We start from the raw sequence: 19769 nt of genomic DNA on the forward strand, positions 1-19769 counted from the left end.
CCAGACCGTTTCGGGCCTGGTACCTCCACCGGATCGTCAACGCGCTGCGACAGTCACATCGAGACCAAATAAGCAGTCTGTCATCTCCATCGCCTTGCCTATACGGCGAGGTGAGTCAGTCCGCGGACCGATTCGGAAGCTCAAACGTATTGTGAGACTGAATTGGGCCTGGCGCCTCCACCGTTTTGCCAGCATTATGAGAGATAAGATTGTCACAGTTTGAAGATTGGGCCTGGCATCTCCAACGGCTGCCGGCACGGCGAGAGAGATGAGACAGTCACAACCTGACTGAATAAGGCCTGACACCTCGACCGAGAGACAGCCAAAACATAAACGTATCGGAACTGTTGCCTCTACCGTCTAGCCAAACAGACTGACAGTGCTATGACAGTCACAACGAGACCAGAGCAGCCTGTCACCTCCACTGCCTCGCTAATACGGTGAGAGGGGTGCGACAGTCACACAGCCAGACCGATTATGACCTGGTACCTCCAGCAGATCGCCGTAAATAATGTGAGACTGATAAGATAGTCACAACCAGATCGAATGGGCTTGGCACCTCCATTGCTTCGCCATAAGTTTACCGAATTAAAGGGCTTCGCATCTCCAACGGCTGCCAGCATGGTAAGAGAGATGCGATTGTCACAACTAGACTGTAAATTGGGTCTCGCACGGCCACAGCCGTCTTGCCAATGTATGCTAAGAGAGACTGGTGAGTCCGAGTCATAGCCAACTAACTTGTGCCTGGTCTCTCTTCCTACTCGCAAAGGCGGCGAGAGAGATGAGGCAGTCACAACCAGACCGAATCGGGCTTGGCACTTCGACCGTCTTGCCAACACTGGGAGAGAGACAAGGTTATCAGAACCAGACCTAATCGGCCTGGCAGCAGCCCCGCCGTCTTGTCGCGTTGTAAGAGAAAAGACAAACACAGTCAGACCAATTTGGGCCGACACGGTGGGAGAGACGGCCAAAAGAAAAACTCATCGGGCCTGTTAGCTCTACCGTCTTGCCAACAATGTGAGAGAAGACAGTCCCAACCTGTCGATTGGGACCTGGCACCTCCACCGTGTTGCCGGCAGAGAGATGAGACAGTCACAATCAGACTGCTGACCGTCTTGCAAGTGTATAGAATGATGCCTTTTAGCTAAAACACGGCAAGGAAACTGCAGATGTACTTGGTCTTCCTTATGTAAGAGAAGGAATTACCGGTAATCTTGATAAATATCACCGTCCTCGGTTAGAAAAGTTACATTCGCATCTTGGTAGCCTTGGCAGGTGGTCGTTTCTCGGTCGGTGGCTCAGTGTCGGCTGCTCTCATGACTAGCTGCTCCACCGCGTGGGACATATTCGAACCTCTAGAAGGTGCAGGCGCATCTGGCTTGGTCCCTGAGGCTGAGGAAATTAGCTGGTGGTGGTGGTGGTGGGTTAGGATGGGGGGGGGGGGGGGACAGCACAGGTCTAGCCTGCGGCCACGTGCGACTGCCACGGCCGCCGTGAGGGCCAGGTGCAACAACCAGAGCTAAGAAGGGGAACATGGTTTCTCCATCGTGTGACACCCAACGTCTCATCCATCTGGTCGGAAAAACCTCATCACGTCATGAACTTACCAAAACAGCTCGACAAGGAAGTAAGAAAGAATCTACAAGTTCAGGCAGACTGCGCTTTTATTTTCTATCTTATTATTGAATGACCCTGTTTCCTTGTGCCAATCCAACCGTAGAAATCTAGACAAACCTTCGTCTCTTCATGAAATACTTAACAAGCCCGGGGTCGACCGTCATATGTTGGTAGGTACACTAGGATGATACCTTAGGTTTGGAATTTAATTACTTCAAGATATTTCGAACTACTCAGTCAGTCAGGCATGATAGCCTACAATAACTGATCTTTGCCTGATGTCAAGATCGAACAATGAGTCTTAGGGTGTTTTCTTCAACAAACGCAAGTCATTTAGCAGCTTCGCCACCGTCCCACACAATGCTAAAACAATTGCAAGTATGTACTTCTTCACGTGAATGTCAAATTACACAGCCAATTCACTGCTCGATCACAACAGGCAAGAGATAAGGTCATTTGATATGATCAGGTTTTTTATTGAGAATCGCTAGTTACGTCAGGATGATATTTCGGTAGCATGTTTTTGATAGCTTTAAAGACTAGGGACTTATAATTGAGAGGAGAAATTTAGAATGAGAGTTTACTGAATACCCATTTTAAAATATCATCCTTAAGTGTATGTACCGTCATGTTCTTTTGAAATAACCTGCACACATCATAAACCCAGGTAAACTGAATGCTAAAGTAAAATTTCGTAAAAGGACACAAATGTGTCTTGGAGTTATGAGAAATAGTGGTGTTTCTGTCCGAATTCCGGCGATTCGTTTTCCTGGGAAGGAGGTTCAATGGCAGTTATTTCAAACGAACTTCAGAAGGAGCTTTGCATCAAGACGACCTTTTTCATTCTTAACGGCAGAAGACATTTGATAATAACAATGACTAGGAACTAAGATGTAAGAATAAAAATCTGCCGGAGTGTACTCAGGGGAAAGAGACACAGAAAACCATTGCCCGTATGTTTAAATTGTCTATATTGTCGGTAGCGCCCCGCGCCCCTCGGCGTTTTAATTAGTAAACATAATTCTTTCATACAACTAATATTGACTTACTCTGTTCAAATAATCGTTTTTCTTTACCTTTCTTTCTTTCATACATGTACATTAATACAGGGTGGTTAAAAAAAACGGGCAAAACGGTATCTCTGAGTCTTTTCCACTAAAAACTAAAAAAAAACCTAAATATTTTGATGTCGAATAGCATCAAGCCATCGACAGATTGCATCGAGCCATTTCTTGGAGTTCATTAATGGAAAATGTATTGTTACATAGGAAATCTTTACAACGTCACAATTTAAATCCAGAGAAAAGTTTGTTTGAGGTTGTCAAAAACCTTTACAGATATGCATCATGTACAGCCGGGTTTTCAGTGATATGAAAAACTCTTAATTGTTTTTGTGATTCTGAAAAACTACTTGGCGGAAAAAAACTATACGGGGTGCATAATATTGTGTTGGCCAAAAAGGTTTTTCAGAAGGTCATAAACCTTTATTTCTACTATTCAGTGTGTCGTCGATACTTCTCTTCAATATATGATAATTTATTCAAAGTATTGATCAACGATGATTAAGAAAATCAAATTAAAAAGGAATTTTCAAAAAGGAATTCAATATTTCTATCAGAAGGAAAAAAAATCGTGACGCATCACATTCCCTGTGTCGATTCTTATGTAACAGAACATGACTTCCTTGCCATCGCTCCCAGGTCGAATCATTTAGGCGTTCAAGGCGCACCCGACTTTGAGGGCGGCTTTCGTGTGTCAATGCATTTACACCTCGTGACGTAATAATACCCAAACTGAAAATAGATGTAGAGTGAAAATAATACATGTGATACTATTCATACGTTCATTAGCCCTTAAAACAGCATACTGACAGTGAGGTTCCGCATCACTCACGAATAACAATAACAACGAAAACATCAGATATCGCGTATATTACGAGAGAAATAATTTTGTCTTTGATCCGACAGCGTGATTACAGACGTCACAGTCTTACACGACCGTGTCTCCACTTATTGCCAGATTGGGACTTACTAATAATACATGTATCTGAAAATGTTCTGAAAATTAATGTCTACTTACTCTGGCATAATAGACTTTACCAGACGTGCCTATGAAATAAGATTTTCTATATTGCACGCTTGGTTTATACGGCTTACAACAGACCCCAAGTTCTTTGCCGCAGCCTCCATCACAGTAGCCATCGCGAAAAACCGTCATGCTTATGAATTTTTCACCATTGTGGTACATCCGATAGGGGCGATATCTGGGCATCGTCTTGCAGGATGAGGGAGACTTGGGTTGCTCACCTAAAGTGAAGGCAAATGATTAACACGAGAAGTTCGGCAAAATCACAATCGCGAGGATGATGACGAAGTTTACTTCGAGCACTTGCTACGGTTGGTTCGAGAGCTTACGTTGTCGACTACATTCACAAACTAAAGCATAAAAATAGGATTCTCTGTGGAACCGAACCAGATTGAGCGGTTTTACCCTGAGGTTGTACCCAAGCAATAGATACTCGTTGGCTTCAAAGGGTTCATGCAAAAGCTTATTGCAATGGTTAGCTCCAGAGCAGAAGGCAGTTTCTACCAATGTTCAACATTCGCCAGCTTGATACTGATGTACAAGTGGCGATTAATCCTACGGGTCTCGGAGCCGAGCAAAGAGACAGCCGCCATCGGAATCGTTAAATTCAGACCAACACGCGGCACTATATTGACGGAGCTTACGTGTGCGAGGGGATAGGATACGACTGACTCTGGATTATCCAGGATGCTATTTGGAATGGCCACAAAGGAAGACCCAAACATAATCAACACCCCACCGGCAACACGACAATACGACGCAACGACTACGACGACCACGACCACGACCACGACGACCACGACCGCGACCACGACCACGACGACCACGAACGCAACGACCCCGACGACGACCACGACGACATGTACCTTTGCATTGGCCTTGGTTTTTAACAACGATTTTCTTTTGGAACCTGCAAGAAGCCTGCCTCAGCTTGCACATGCTGGTAAATGTCATCTTATTGGATCCCAATTTAGCGCAGACTTCCTGATCTGCTTCTTCAGTACAATTAGGACAAAAGCAACCCGGCGTTCCATCTCGCTTGATATCACATATCTGTTCCAATCCTGGGCACGTATGGTTCGCACACGGACCTTTAAACAGACAAATGATGATAATATTAGTTACGAAACAGTCATTTAAAGGAAAACTAAACGTATATAATACGATGATGACAGCAAAACGGTATTTGCATGGCGCAGCTCATCTGTATATCGAGAAAATGTTAGTAGGGGCCTACTGATGCGCAAAAGCGTAGAAACTAGACAGGCCAGATTATTTAACGATATCAGATTTCATAATTGAAAATGAGTAAAACAAGCCCTTGTTATAAAAATGTCCAATTGGATGGATTAGATGGAGGGCCTAAGTCATTTATTCGTACGAAGCAAATCGGCATTGATTCTCAATACAATCGTATATACTTACTGTTATTGCAGACATCTTTGTAACAGTACTTAATGTCCTTTAACTTCGGGCAGTTCGGACCAGACCTGGTGATGACCCTGGTCCTAGACTGTTGACCTTTACCACAGGTGATGGTGCAGGGAGTCCATCGTGTCCACTCTCCTACTTTGCATTCTAAGAAGATGAAGGAATCGGTCAATATATTACATGATCATTCACATGTCGTGCTAAATAACATTCAGTGCCCTAAAAACAACTTTAGAGATTACTAGCGCTGTTGCAGCCCATATAATATACTTGTGGCTGTGATGAGTGTTGACAAAGAGTCCTATCATTTGTGGCTCCAACTGGTTATTGCTGGGTTTTTTTTATCGCAGGGCAGAGAACGAAGGAACTCAAGTCCACTGTCTCCAACTTTGAAATAACACGAGATATCATGTTTCTCGTCCATGAAGCACAGGCCCTTACCCCTTCCACTGGTCGTGCACTGCCCATCATGGGCGATTTCGTCATCGGTTCCCTTGCTACACTTGTTGTAGTTGAACGCGCATTTAGATTTAAAAGTTCTTCCTCGTTTAGTGCAGACTGGTCCTGTACCAATTAAGAGAAAACATGAGAGTCTGGTTCATGAGTGGTCATCGGCAATGATTGCCAAAAAGCAAAAAAAAAACAGGCGAAATTATCAAGTGTGGGCGTTTAAATTAATTTCAATGTGAAATGCAAGAAAACAGAACGGACAGACTAATCTTGTTCCACTACATGTATATACCTGACCAAATCGGATGATCTTGGTGTTATTTTTCACCTACAAAGATTCTCTGTCGATCAACATTAGTTATTTCTATCACGGAATACTGGAATTAGGCCAGAGACCTCTATTAAAACCTGTGTACATTACGTGTACATTGTTGTGCATAAGTTTTGGTAAAAAAAGTACACATTGGACCAATCAATCTGTACAAAATTTTATGTGTGTCAAGAAGAACCCTTTGCCAATAGCGTAATAAAGTTTAAAAACATTCCAATACCGATTGCCTGAGAAAAAGAGATTTCCGTACACCATATCCATCAAAACGTCACTGGCGCATTGATATGGCCCTGTCAAAGTACAAGTTCTAAACTGACCAGTGAGACCACATTTTCTTAAATATATTATCAAAAAGCATATTTCTGTGATGGCCCGACTCTGTAGATTAAGAATCAGCCACAGATTGAGAATTAATTCCAATTTGGTCCATCCCAGCCATGTATTTACCACAACTTGACATTTTGATAAGCTTCCGGTCGTGGATGAATACATGTCTCTGCCCATTAGACCACTCCGTTTTTTTTACGCCAACCCTGCACAGGGCCTGTACCTGAGATCTTGTCCTCATGGTTGCAGGCAGGGCAGCGACAACCTGGACGTTTCATCTCATCGTAGTAGCATTCTTTCCTTTCAGGACACTGAATGTCGTTGCAAGTTCCTTGGAATAGACAGAAGAAGATGGTGATAAAGTGTAAACATTTCGAAAATTCTTCAGTTTTTTCATATTTATTCAGTCTTTGTTCTCGTACATTTTTATACGCGCAAAATTAAAGTAAAAGGTAACAAGAATATTTTTAAAAACCTCAACTTACTTGCACAGTAACCTTCATGTAGAACCTTAACCCTGTTGCCTGCTTCACAAGACTTAATCACCAGCTCCTTGTAGGACAGGTACGTTTGTTCATCCGTGCCACACACTTCGCCAGATGCCATGCAACCCTTCGAAGTGCAGGTGCACACGCAGCTTGGAACTCCGTCATTAAGCACGCAGCGTTTGGGCGCTTTGCACAGACTTGGGCGGCATTGAGCTAAACGAATAAGACAGCGACACGTGATGATCAAAAACGTCAAAATACAGGTTGTCGATTGAAAGTACTAGAGTGAAAATGATGTAGGTGTACATGAGGTAAATATAATGGTTTCGAAAAAGTGACGCTCAAAACTAAGTTGTAGCCTAGAGCAAAACAAAACTGCAGTATCGTACCACATATCTAGTTTACACTGGACTTACGCTTGCAGTTCCGTCCATCTCCATCAAAGCCATATTTGCATTTACATTTGAAATAGGGGTTGGTATTTGAGCATTCTGCATTAATGTCACAGTTGTCAATGTTGCTCTTGCATTCGTCCGCATCTGTTCACAGTGATAGAATGAAAAAAAAACGAGGTTAGAATCGTATTGTCGGAGGGAGAAGAACTGAATCCCAAGCTGGTGGGATCGCTAGATGAACTTCCCGGACGCTGCCCGTGCCGCGCCCACCTGGATATACACAGGTATACGCCAATAGAGATATGGATGGTGCGTACATGGATATACTTTTTGCTACTGTAAAGATCCTCTTGCAAACAGGGCCTACAACACCACTTCTCCTTACTAATGTTTCCGATTATTTGAGCATTTTACAGAATGTAGGAGACACAATTTGCCCCCAGCTTTAGCTTACTTACCCATGCAGGACGGGGCTATACTCCCAGGGTTGCATCGGCATTGATAACTGTCCATCACTTGACTGATGCAGTAGGCGTTTTGAGTGCAATTGACATTGGCACACTCATCTTTTGCTGGAGGGTAGAACTGAGAAGTTAAGGGCCCGGTTGTTCAAGACAAGTTATCTACTTGTTATCAACTTGACAAGTCATTTATTTAAACGTTGTCTTATATCATTTAATGAGTTCATAAGACTTCACATGCATAAAACCCTAACGGCCAAGTTAGGAAAACACAAACGCCCGACCATCAAACGACCAACTGCACTTGAAACATGATAGACTCCCACCGACTGGTCTCACTCGACTACACAAGCAACAAGTTCATTGACGAGAAAGGTCACAGAGATGCTCGCGTGAAAAAAAAAAGAATTCCTCACGCGGGTTCGAACTAGGAACCCTAGCCAGTTGATCCCTACCATCTTACCCACAATGCCATGAAGCCGTTGTAAATGGATATATTTTTCTGCTTTTCATTCCACGACCACGCTGGACAGAATGGCGTCTTTTGTGCCATCTGTGCCATTTCCAGTTTCAAAGTGGCCTTTAAAATTGGCCCTGTTACAATATTGGCTAAGTGAATTCATAAGAAACATTATCAGGAGATGAACATGACACTCTCTAATGATTATAGGAGCACGCAGTAGCTTTTCAAGTTTTAAAGATGCAAAACAATTTTCCTCTTTGCTAGTATTAAAACCATGCGTGTATTGAGGAACTGTTTGAGTAAATGGCACTTGATTAACAGCAGTCGCTCTATGTCGCAATGGTCACTTATAGTATGAAGACGTATGAATTGATGCTCATACCAGTGTTCTGTTGGTGAATACGGTAGCGCCACTGCGGCCTGCTGGTGGTCTATCATAAACATGGCTAATCGGTCGTTCAAAACGTTAGTGCTTTCTAGCTTGGCCGTTAGGGTTTTTATGCATGCATGTCAGTTCTGAGCAATCAACAAGGATTTGAGTGCAAGGACACCTAGACCCAGTTATGTAAGTTAGCAATACACACGATCACAAGTATCACCAGCGTATCCAGGGTTACAAGTACATGTGTAGCCCCCTATCTCGTTGACGCACGTTGAGCCTTTGGGGTTGGGACAAGTGTCTGGCACTGAACACTCATTGGTATCTGAAAGTGAGAGGAACGACTACAGCAAAGCCATATATACAGGTCGAGTCAAGAACCTGGACAGTGAGTTCCACGTGAACACTTAGTAAGCAATCATAACGTTTGGTTAACCTACGTTGATTTCATCCATTAACCTTCCAAAAAAGGAAGGGAATAATACTCAACCTGTTTTATTTACTATAGCTAAACTGTTATCACCATCATTCATCAGTAAATAATCAAGAATGAATTGATCGACAAGTGAAGAATGCGTCACGTTTCGGAGTCTTGCGAGTACAAACCTTCGCAGTAGCGGCCATCACCGGCGTAATTCTCCGTACAAATACAATAGAATGAACCGTCAGTATTGTAGCAATTTGCAGCCAGGTCACATGGTTTCTCCTTACATTCGTCAATGTCAACACATTTGCCATCAACCTGGTGTAAGTAAAAATATCTGGGTTTTTTATCAATTATAAGTGATATTCGTCCGGGAGCTGAGATCAGCAATGTTCACAAAACCAATTAATCATTGATGATGAAATCCAGTCAGTCAAACCGGGCCTCCACCGGAGGAACTGTCTTTTCGTAAATGGGAGGAGAGGTGTTTTTTTTCTTGGAGAAGTGGTTTTTTTTTCTTTGATGTGCGCATTTCTCATTATTTAACTGAATTTACCTTGGTGTAACCAGATAAGCAATCACATGTGTAACTCCCAATTGTGTTTGTGCATTTGCCGTTCTCGCACTTAGCGGACCGTAGATTGATTTCTGGAAGTCTGCATTCGTCGATGTCTAAAAAAAGGTGCAAGACAAAAATTGGCGACATATGTATTAAAAGAAACCTTTCAAGATCTGACCGCATTAACATGAGTGCGGGTCGAGGCCAATGCATTTCATTCAATTCATACTTCGATTCCCTTTCAGCACCTCAAGGAATTTCGTCATCGTAAAAATTTTACAAATTCCAATAGTTCAGAGGCGCGAACTGACAGTTTTGCAACTTACCAATACATTTTCCCTGCCTCGCTGAAAAGAAGAATCCCTTATCACATCGGCATCTGTAATGGCCTTGCGTGTTCCTACACGTCCCATTATTTCCGCAAGGATTGTGGCCAGTCTGGATACACTCATTAATATCTGTGAATGATAATAAAAAAAGGATTATAAACGGTAGGTATCTTACAAATGACTTCAAGTGTTATTTTGTTACTCCAGCAGTCCGACTAGTACATAACAACGGCGCAATTCTGAGGGAAATAGATTGAAACGGCGATATAAAATTGTCAGTCTTTTCTGAATTTTCTTTACCCACAGAACATGCTCTGTGAGGAAGCTTAAAGTTACCTTTGCATGCGGACTTGAGTACACCATTTTCCTTTTTGCGGACCTCCAGGAAGCCACCTGGGCACTTGCATCGGTATCCGCCAGGCTGGTTGATGCACTCCCCTACTATGCATGGATCGTCTTCACACTCGTCAACATCTGCAATAAAGTTGATGATGTAAAGTGAACTTTTTGCCATAGTGTTCAGTTCCCCGAATGAAAATACGTAACTCTGTAGATTCATCGATGGAAGACAGTTTTTGAATAGGAAGTGACTATTTGGCAAGCCCGGCTTCCCAAACAGAGACTTTTTCTTGTCCTGAATGGAGAGCTCTCTGATTGGCTAATGTGTTGTAAAGTCTCCAGCTCGCCAAACAGGGTAGATTTTTTTCCTGTTTGGCAAGCCTGACTGGCCGAACAGGGTGGCTTTTTAGTGCTGTTTGGCAAGCGGCTCTCCAAACAGGACAAAAAAAGATGCCTGTTCGGCGAGCGGCTTGCCAAATAGACCCGGCCTTTTGAATAATCAAGAGCATGTGAGAAGTGAAAAACTGATGTTCACCGAGAGAAGGAGAGGGGGTCCGGACCCCAGGTTCCGGGCCCGAACATCATAATAAATTCATTACGAAAATATCAACACAATGATCTTTTTTCACTTAGCTAAATCTTTAAACCGGACTTACCAACACAGTATATCCCGGCTTGCTCATATCCGTTTTCACAGACACATTCATATGATCCAGGTGTGTTGTGACATTTTTTTCCATTGCATGGCGTGTATTTAAGACATTCGTTGATATCTACAAGAGAAAAGCACAGAACAATTTTGAATTGTTAAGATAATTCATTCGAATTATCGAATATTAAAGAGAAATCATTCGAATTATAAAGATAAGTCATTCGAATTATTAAAAAGGTCATTCGAATTACAAAGACGTCATTCGAGTTATAAAGACAAATTTGTCGTATTTTTTAAGATGTGTCTTTCGAAAACAAAAGATAAGTTATTAATGTTTTCGTTCATGGTTTTCATGCTTACCAACACATTTCCCTGATGGCGTCTTCCAGTGCCCTCGGGGACAGGTACACTTGAATGAGCCCTGCGTGTTCCTACACTTGGCCGTGGAGTCGCACGGCTTTCCCTCGCATTCATCAATATCTGGAAAATAGACATAGCTTTTCTGTTTTGAGATACGAGGAACTAGCAAACTAGACTAGAATATAGAATAGAATATTGACATACATGTAGCGCCTCGCAAGGTCGCCATACTCGAAGTGCTTTTATTCATTCCACAGCACATGGCCCCAGCGGTTATTTGGTAATTAAATTTACTCTGCTCCCTTCTTGTTTAAAATACTGGCCGGGCTTATTTCGAAGAGTCAGAGTTACATTTGAAAAACAATGATCATCAGGGCCTCGAATGTTTGTTACAAATGTATCGGTTTCAACCAAGATAATGCCATAGTTGTTCTTTGCCCCAACCATGCTTACCGTCACATGAGTTTCCTACAAGAGCATATCCTATGTTGCATTGACACGTGTATGAGCCCCTGCCATTGATACATTTAGACTCTGGTGGGCATCTATCAGGCAAGTCACACTCGTTGATATCTGCCGTAAACACACAAGGAGAGAGTTCATATTTGCAGAAATATTAAAGACAAACGTTCTACCTGGTTACGACAGTAGAAAAGTTGAGATTAAGTTTCTTTTGCAAATAGGGCACCATCATCCTGTCCAGCAGGCATGTACCACTGTATTAGGTCGACCCTGCATGCCCTGCAGCAACCTCATCCTCAAAGTATTCTTTCTAATTTTCTCTTAAACGCATTGTCATCGAAGACGGCAGCATTGCCGTTGGGGCGAACCTTCTCTGTTACCCCAGTGAACCACCACGCTGTATTCGGTCATTGCAGAATAAGGCCAATAATCCAAATCATTAGGTAGAGGGTCGAGGTAATCTCTTAAGATGTGGGGGCATGGAAGGGCACCATCTTAGATGAGTATTATCGTATCGACTGACCTTTACAGCGCTTTCCATCGCCTGTGAATCCAGGATTGCATTCGCATTCGAATGACCCAGGAAGGTCCTTGCATTTTCCATTTAGAACGTCACAGTCATGCGGGCCTTCATCACACTCGTTAATTTCTGAAACATTGAGAAAAGATCGATCCGATTCGAGATGACTACAGGGATGTGTACTGTTTTTGGAGTATGGGAATTACCAAAATTAGAATTAAATTAACATTTTATTGTTCGACCAAATGTAGGGAGACGTAAGTTTGAGCCTCCGAGAGAGAATTTCACAGTATACAAAACACAACAATAACTTACGAGTGCAATTCTTGCCGTCACCTCTGTAGCCTTTTTTACATTTGCAAGTGAATGATCCCGGCTTGTCCTTGCATTTGGCATTAGGTGAACAGGGACTTTTGAGCTTATCACACTCATTGTCATTGTCACATTTCTTGACACCGTCTCCTGTGAATCCTCTCTTGCATTTACATTTAAAGGACCCATCGTTGTTTTTGCACTTGGCATCTGCGTGGCAGTTGTCCTTCTTTTCTTTGCATTCATCAACATCTGGAAGTGGACAGGTTGAAGGGTGACTACATGCAAGAGCCTTTGGTTTCAGTGGTTACTTTGGTTTCAATGGTTTCATTGGTTTCAATGGTTTCAGTGCTTACTTTGGTTTCAATGGTTTCATTGGTTTCATTGGTTTCAATGGCTTCATCGGTTTCAATGGTAAATTTGGTTTCAATGGTTTCATTGGTTTCAATGGTTTCAATGGTTTCATCGGTTTCAATGGTAAATTTGGTTTCAATGGTAAATTTGGTTTCAATGGTTACATTGGTTTCAATGGTTTCAATGGTTTCATCGGTATCAATGATAAACTTGGTTTCAATGGTTTAATTGGTTTCAATGGTTTCAATGGTTTCATTGGTTTCAATGGTAAATTTGGTTTCAATGGTTTCATCGGTTTCAATGGTAAATTTGGTTTAAGTGGTAAATTTGGTTTCAATGGTTATTTTTATTTTCAATGGTTTCAATGGTCAGTTTAGTTTCAGTGGTACGTTTGATGTAGATGAGGTTTGTCGTAACACACTCATACTCATGGCTTTACGATAGAATGGATATGAGTAAAACAGAATTACTTATATTCAGATTGTTATTTTATTCATTTTCCTATTTTCATTTATCCAATATACTTACCAACACAGTTGAAGCCATCCCCCTTGTATCCCTCTTTACATGTACATGAATACCCTGGCTCCTTGTTCTTACAGCTGGCCTTGGGATGGCATTTGTCCTTCTTCAGTACACACTCATTTTTATCTGCAAGTAAAGAATAGGAAGTGACTACTTGGCAAGCCCGGCTTACCAAACAGCGACTTTTTCTTGTACTGAATGGAGAGCCGAACTCATAAATATTAAAGTAAAGTCTCCAGCTCGCCAAACAGGGTAGATTTTTTACCTGTTTGGCAAGCCCGGCTGGCCGAACAGGGTGGCTTTTTAGTGATGTTTGGCAAGCAGCTCTCCAAACAGGACAAAAAAAGATGCCTGTTCGGCGAGCGGCTTGCCAAATAGACCCGGCCTAAAGAATAAGATATATATGTATTGTGTATTAAAACTGGTAGTCAATAAAAAAATGCATCTTACTCGAACACCAGGGTCTGGTTGTTCAAGACAAGTTTTGTTCCTTGAGCAACCTGGCCCTGATATATATTTTAAGACTCCTGGAACGAAAACACACCTGACGGGTCTGAATCGCAATACCTGCTCCAGTACAGCACATGGTCAGAGAAGGTTGTTTTCAAATCAAAAAGAACACATCTATACCTACCAACACATTTGTCTCCCACTTTTTTATACCCGGCCTTGCAGGCGCATATGTCCTGGCCATCCTTGACTTTACAGAAGCTGGTTTTGGTATCACAGTCTGATGGAAGCCTGCATTCGTCCTCCTCTGTAATTTGCAAGGAAAAACTTGTTTTCAGCAAAACCAATAAGTATCTATACCTTCCTTTCTTTCTAGTTCTATTGCAATTTGCACAAATTTCATGAAAATAAGAATGTTCACAGTATAATTCATTGTGGATTACAATATTTCTTCATTTTTTTTCCAAATCACAAATATGTTCTCGCGATATTAATTCTCTTAGCAAAAGTTAGGTTATTCGCGAAATTCACAAAAATAAAACGCCCACACGGTTTCCAGCAATATACTCACCTTCGCAGATTATTCCATCTCCCTTGTAGCCATGATTGCAGTCACATGTGCAGTTACCAATTGTATTTGTGCAGGTGGCGTATTCACTGCATGGGTGAATGTCCTCTTTGCACTCATCAATGTCTGAAAAATGATAAATAAACGGATATATCATGCAAGTGACATCAAAGTTGAATGTCACATGCAAACATTCTGTGCAACAAAAACGAAAAAGATGCATTAAACACATTTACAATACCTTCACATGGTTCTCCCCTGAAGCCAGGCATGCACACGCAGGCAAAGTCGCCCTGAAGATTAACACAGGTTGAATTCCCTTTGCAGTCGTCAGTTTTCTCTGCACACTCATCAATATCTGCGAAGTAGAAGAAGAAATATGCAATGATCGGGGCCCTGATGCTCAATCGGATAAGCAGTAGCATTCGCCATAAGTCATTATAATGCTACTATTGAAATGAAATTGTCTTTTTTCCAAATTTCATATCTGCTCGGTCTCTCAAACATGAACCCCAGATTCTTTTAAAACGTCTATAAACTTAAGAGTCAATGAGAGTTTCTTTGCATTGATAACGTGAACGCTTTAATCACTTTGTCAATACAGCTTAAATGCGCATGAGTTTTGAAAATATTATTTGGAAGTGACTACTTGGCAAGCCTGGCTCACCAAACAGCGACTTTTTCTGAATGGAGAGCCGAACTCATTAATATCAAAGTAAAGTCTCCAGCTCACCAAACAGGGTAGATTTTTTTACCTGTTTGGCAAGCCCGGCTGGCCGAACAGGGTGGCTTTTTAGTGCTGTTTGGCAAGCGGCTCTCCAAACAGGACAAAAAAAGATGCCTGTTCGGCGAGCGGCTTGCCAAATAGACCCGGCCAAGATATTTACAAACGTTTACCTTCGCATTCTTTGGTGGTAGTGTTCTCCTTGAAGCCTTCTTTACAGTCACACGTGTACCCACCCTCCTTGTTTTTACAGGTTCGTGTACCCCAACATTCATCTTGCTTGAGTGCACATTCGTTAATGTCTGAAAAAGTACAGATACATGACAAGACAATTTTTTATCAAAACAGTTAAGATGACACCATCCCTAAAGCAGTTGCTGTTGACAGCTAGGAAAGCTGCCTAGTGTTGCACTTATGAACCTTTAGACTGAGGACCAGGCGCCCATTTCCTTTTAAAGATAAATCACCATTTTGCTTTTTGTACCAATCGGCAAAACTTCCTGAAACTATGTTTATTTACCCGTGCAGTTCTTTCCATCACCATCAAATCCTTCCTTACATACGCATACGGATCGACCTTGACCGTCCGTACAATTGGCATTCCCATCGCATCCACCATTATCTTTATCGCAAAGGGGGTTACCTAAAATACAGATACAAATTATTTGTCACCATTACCGGCACCAATTCGGACGCGCACATGAAATATTTTAGGTACATTCTTTTTGATTTTTTGCGAAGTTAGTTTGTTTCGGGATATTTTTCATTTAAACTTGGCACATGATCAGTAAATGAAAACAAACAAATAAACCGAAATATCATCCGGATTCGTAGAGAAACCGTACAGAGAAAGATGCCGACGCACTTAAACGGGTTTCAATTACCAAATCACCATGCTTTCCAGCAAATCAGCCCTTGAAGTAAGAATATCTTGAAATCTACCTTCGCAGGAGCTGTTCGGGCCTTCCTTTAAATCCTTGTCACAGGTACAAAAATTGCCTCCAGGGGTATTGACGCATACACCACCAGTGCTGTCACATCCGCCACCACCACCCTCAGGTGTGCTCGGGTCACACTCGTTGATATCTGAAAAGGTCATACCAGGATTTCCTATCTGTATGGCCTATATCGGCCATCTACATCCTTATTGGGACTCATCGTAGTAAACATCATTAGTTTGGAGATAACTTCTTCTGCACTTTATTGAAAGACTACGACGAAATGTTATGCAATGTGACCCAGATCCAAGCTCACGTGATCAGCTTCCTGTTGGCTCAAAACTGCTAAAACTTATCAATAAAAGTCCATTCCGCTTAGTAAGGGTTTAATGGGGCCGTTAAAGTTCCCAATTTCTAACATCCTAAAGCCATGAAGAAGGTCATACTTTTTCAAGCTTACTTTTTTAGATTTGAACCCATACGCCCCAAAGCCTGAAGACAGCAATACATTCAAGGTCAGCCAATGACATACGTCCATACTCACCGTCGCACTTCGTTCCATTGCCAGTGAATCCCTTCTTACATTTACATTCGAAGCCAAAATACTTATCAATACAGTCAGCATTAGGGTCACAGTTTGCAGTCCCATTTGCACATTCATTAACAGCTGCAAGGCAATAGTTTTGAACATGTTTAAAGATGAACATTGCTAAAGAATCATTCCTAAACCTTACTATAGTTGAGGCACCACAGGTAACAACCTAACTTACCCAGAAACATGTGGTCCAACAAAAGGCACGGATGATGTGCGTGAATGACAGCTCACTGCTACTGCCTGGGATCTGATCATTCATTACACCCGAACTAAACTTCTTCCAACAAATATTGCTGAACCTCCAACTCTGCTTGCAGGAGGATCGATTTCAATGAACGAGTATGGTTTGCGGGACATGATCACTGACGATGGAAAAGACGTGATACAAAAACAGTGAAAAAACGAAAGAAATATCAGTTTGTTTTTGAAAATGGGGAAGGGAGCGGTAAAGAATTGCCTCTATTGCTGAGAGCTTCACCTTGTTACCTGTGAGCTTTCTTGAAACACATTAAACAAACGCCTTCTGTGCACCGATTTAAAAAATTGAAATAAGACCTACGAGCGCATTTTCCCGTGGAGTTTTTCTCAAGTCCTTCCTTGCAAGCACACACAGCCTTTCCCTTTTCTTCAGAACATTCCTCATTTTTGAAGCACGGTTTTGGTTTAGCATCGCAAGGGTTTGGTTCTTGGGAATAACAGAAGAAAAAATTACAACCAGAAAGACTGTAAATACATAATATATGAACAAACTTTACATTTGAACATGTAACGTCAATATTCATTCCACTGAACACGATTTTTAGAAATGATACGCTTAACTTGCATAACTCTTGTATGTAATTCAATTAGCACACTTATCAATGTTTAAAATAACATACATAGCCTGTATAACTCTTGTATATTTCCATTAGCACACTTATTAATGTTAGAAATAACATACATAGCCTGTATAACTCTTGTACATTTCCTGGAGCACACTTATCAATGTTAGAAATAACATACATAGCTTGTATAACTATTGTATATTTCCACGAGCACACTTATCAATGTTAGAAATAACATACATAGCTTGTATAACTCTTGTATATTTCCACGAGCACACTTATCAATGTTAAAAATAATACATAGCTTGTATAACTCTTCTGTACTTTCCTTTTAGACAAATTATGTTTATTTATTTCGGGTGAACACTCACAAGTGTTCAAAAAAGTTTCGAAACACATCCAAGGAGGCAAAGGTCCAAATCTGGATCATGACGCTTACGACGACGACGACGACGACGATGACGCTGCGGCGGCGGCGACGACGACGACGACGACGACGGTGATGGTGATGATGTGCTATAATACTCACTGACACACTGTTGTCCGTTTCCGACGAACCCATCCTTGCACGTGCACTCATAGTACCCATCCTTATTATCGCAATCAGCCTGCTCAGCACAGATGTTTGTTTTCGGATCTTCGCACTCATTGATGTCAGTACAGTTCTCCTTGCCTTCGAGAAATCCCTTGAGGCATTTGCAGGTGTAGTTCCCAGGCGTGTTGATGCAGAGGGCATTCTTGTCACAGTTTGCCAAGCCTTCTTTGCATTCGTCAATGTCTTGATAAACAAATTAATGAGAACGATTATTGCAGGTCGAGAAAATGAGAAACGCAACTTCATTAGTGCCTACATATGTAACGCAAGGTATGTAAAGTAACCTACCGTTGCAATTCTCCCCATTTCCACGGAAGCCATCCTTGCACTTGCAGGTGTAGGCCGTTGTCGTGTCCTCGCAATCTGCATTTTCCTTGTCGCATTCGTTCAAACTGTCATTAGCGCATTCGTTGATGGCTGTAAATTTAATGATACATGTACATATCAAAATGATTTCGATATCTTATCATGTCCACTTAGTTAGGTTCTGTAGTACATCTCTAACACATTCAGTACAATGCTTTTGATCTGTGAAAAAAAACCGAACCGAAATTGCTGTACACATAATCAAGTCACTTTTATGCCTCCTAATTTTTGGCGATTGGGATATATTTGGGCGGATTTATTACAAAATTTCATATAGAACCTACGATTTAGGTTATTGGCCAAATCTGCTACGATAATTGTCTGGGAACATTTTGTGGTTTACGGTACCAGATCAAATGTCCTTTCAAACTTACGCAGGCATTTTCCTTTTCCCCCAACCCGTTCGGCTCCCTTGTTGCACTTGCAGACGGCTCTGTCTTCGAACCTGTCTACACAGTGAGCATGTTGGCCACACTTCTTGCCACCAGGCTCCACGCATTCTTTCTTGTCTGAAATATGAAGGTGTTTCATTGAAGGTGTGGCAAGTGTGGTCGCGTATAATTGCTGTTATTGGAAAAGTTTGAGAACTATGCAGTACGATGTAATGTATTTTATCAAAGACTGTTTTTGAAGACGTTCTGGATTCCTCATTCTACTGAGTTTGGAAGGTGGCAGCAAGAGAAGGGAAGACAGGAATCTCAGAAATATTGAAGCGGCTTAATTTTGACATCCGACGTCAGGTTGGGCGACGGAATGGTGCATCATCGACAACAGGACTTGGTGACACCATTGACTTTCCTACTTCGTCATTCACAGGGGTTGCAAAAGCTTCCCAATGTCTGTCCCGAGGGTAATTCAAAACAAACATGGCCGTAGTACAGTAACCAGCCATGCGAATGTGATGACCCTTGGAAGGCATCAATCTCGTACCTCTGCACACGAGCTTTCCATCTCCAGCAGTGCCTGGTTTACAGTCGCACTCGTATCCACCGTCTTTGTTTTTACACTTGGCGTTCTTGTGACAGTTATTGTCTTTTTTGTTTGCACATTCGTTGATATCTGAAATGAAATTTAAAAAAAATCATAATCACAATATGATTGTTGGAATAACTCACAACTCTATAAACAAACGTCACGTCCGTGGGTTCGAAGGCTGCATTGAACTTTTTCAAATCTGCAGTGACGTATCGAAAATTCGGGGTGGTCAAGTAAGGAAGCCCTTTTTCTCAGACAATATGGATTTTTCGAGATTCTGAACGTTTGCACAGCGGGAAGATTCACTTTAATATTGAGTTTATAAGAGCATGTGCCCATATCAACAAGGACTTTTAAGTCCTGATAGTGATAGTTGATGCCGGACATACACTCGAATGTTCTATTAGTTTGGCCAGGCAATTACTCCTGAAATGAGCTAAGACTAACCCCTCAACTGATGACAGGGTCGAC

At 41.9% G+C, this 19769-nt stretch overlaps 1 protein-coding gene across 1 annotated transcript in view; it reads right to left on the minus strand.

Annotated features, from left to right (window-relative positions):
• Positions 1-1646: 1646 nt before the first annotated feature.
• Positions 1647-19769, minus strand: part of LOC135497618 (uncharacterized) — a 66982-nt gene continuing 48859 nt past the window's right edge. The window contains exons 89-120 of the mRNA XM_064787422.1: positions 19254-19382; positions 18698-18832; positions 18246-18374; positions 17892-18140; positions 17098-17223; positions 16488-16610; positions 15948-16091; positions 15526-15648; positions 15179-15307; positions 14523-14639; positions 14285-14407; positions 13898-14020; positions 13267-13389; positions 12388-12636; positions 12076-12201; positions 11544-11663; positions 11091-11210; positions 10735-10851; positions 10076-10213; positions 9737-9868; positions 9408-9523; positions 9034-9169; positions 8633-8752; positions 7583-7696; positions 7146-7268; positions 6727-6942; positions 6465-6572; positions 5575-5697; positions 5128-5280; positions 4569-4793; positions 3697-3923; positions 1647-3410 (exon numbers count right to left, since the gene is read on the minus strand). Of these exons, the coding sequence (XP_064643492.1) occupies positions 3336-3410; positions 3697-3923; positions 4569-4793; positions 5128-5280; positions 5575-5697; positions 6465-6572; positions 6727-6942; positions 7146-7268; positions 7583-7696; positions 8633-8752; positions 9034-9169; positions 9408-9523; positions 9737-9868; positions 10076-10213; positions 10735-10851; positions 11091-11210; positions 11544-11663; positions 12076-12201; positions 12388-12636; positions 13267-13389; positions 13898-14020; positions 14285-14407; positions 14523-14639; positions 15179-15307; positions 15526-15648; positions 15948-16091; positions 16488-16610; positions 17098-17223; positions 17892-18140; positions 18246-18374; positions 18698-18832; positions 19254-19382 (4511 nt within the window). The 3' untranslated portion in view covers positions 1647-3335. The remainder of the gene's footprint in view (positions 3411-3696; positions 3924-4568; positions 4794-5127; positions 5281-5574; positions 5698-6464; positions 6573-6726; positions 6943-7145; positions 7269-7582; positions 7697-8632; positions 8753-9033; positions 9170-9407; positions 9524-9736; positions 9869-10075; positions 10214-10734; positions 10852-11090; positions 11211-11543; positions 11664-12075; positions 12202-12387; positions 12637-13266; positions 13390-13897; positions 14021-14284; positions 14408-14522; positions 14640-15178; positions 15308-15525; positions 15649-15947; positions 16092-16487; positions 16611-17097; positions 17224-17891; positions 18141-18245; positions 18375-18697; positions 18833-19253; positions 19383-19769) is intronic.

The sequence above is a fragment of the Lineus longissimus genome, chromosome 13 (genome assembly GCF_910592395.1).
Source record: "Lineus longissimus chromosome 13, tnLinLong1.2, whole genome shotgun sequence".
NCBI classification, from domain to species: Eukaryota; Metazoa; Nemertea; class Pilidiophora; order Heteronemertea; family Lineidae; genus Lineus; species Lineus longissimus.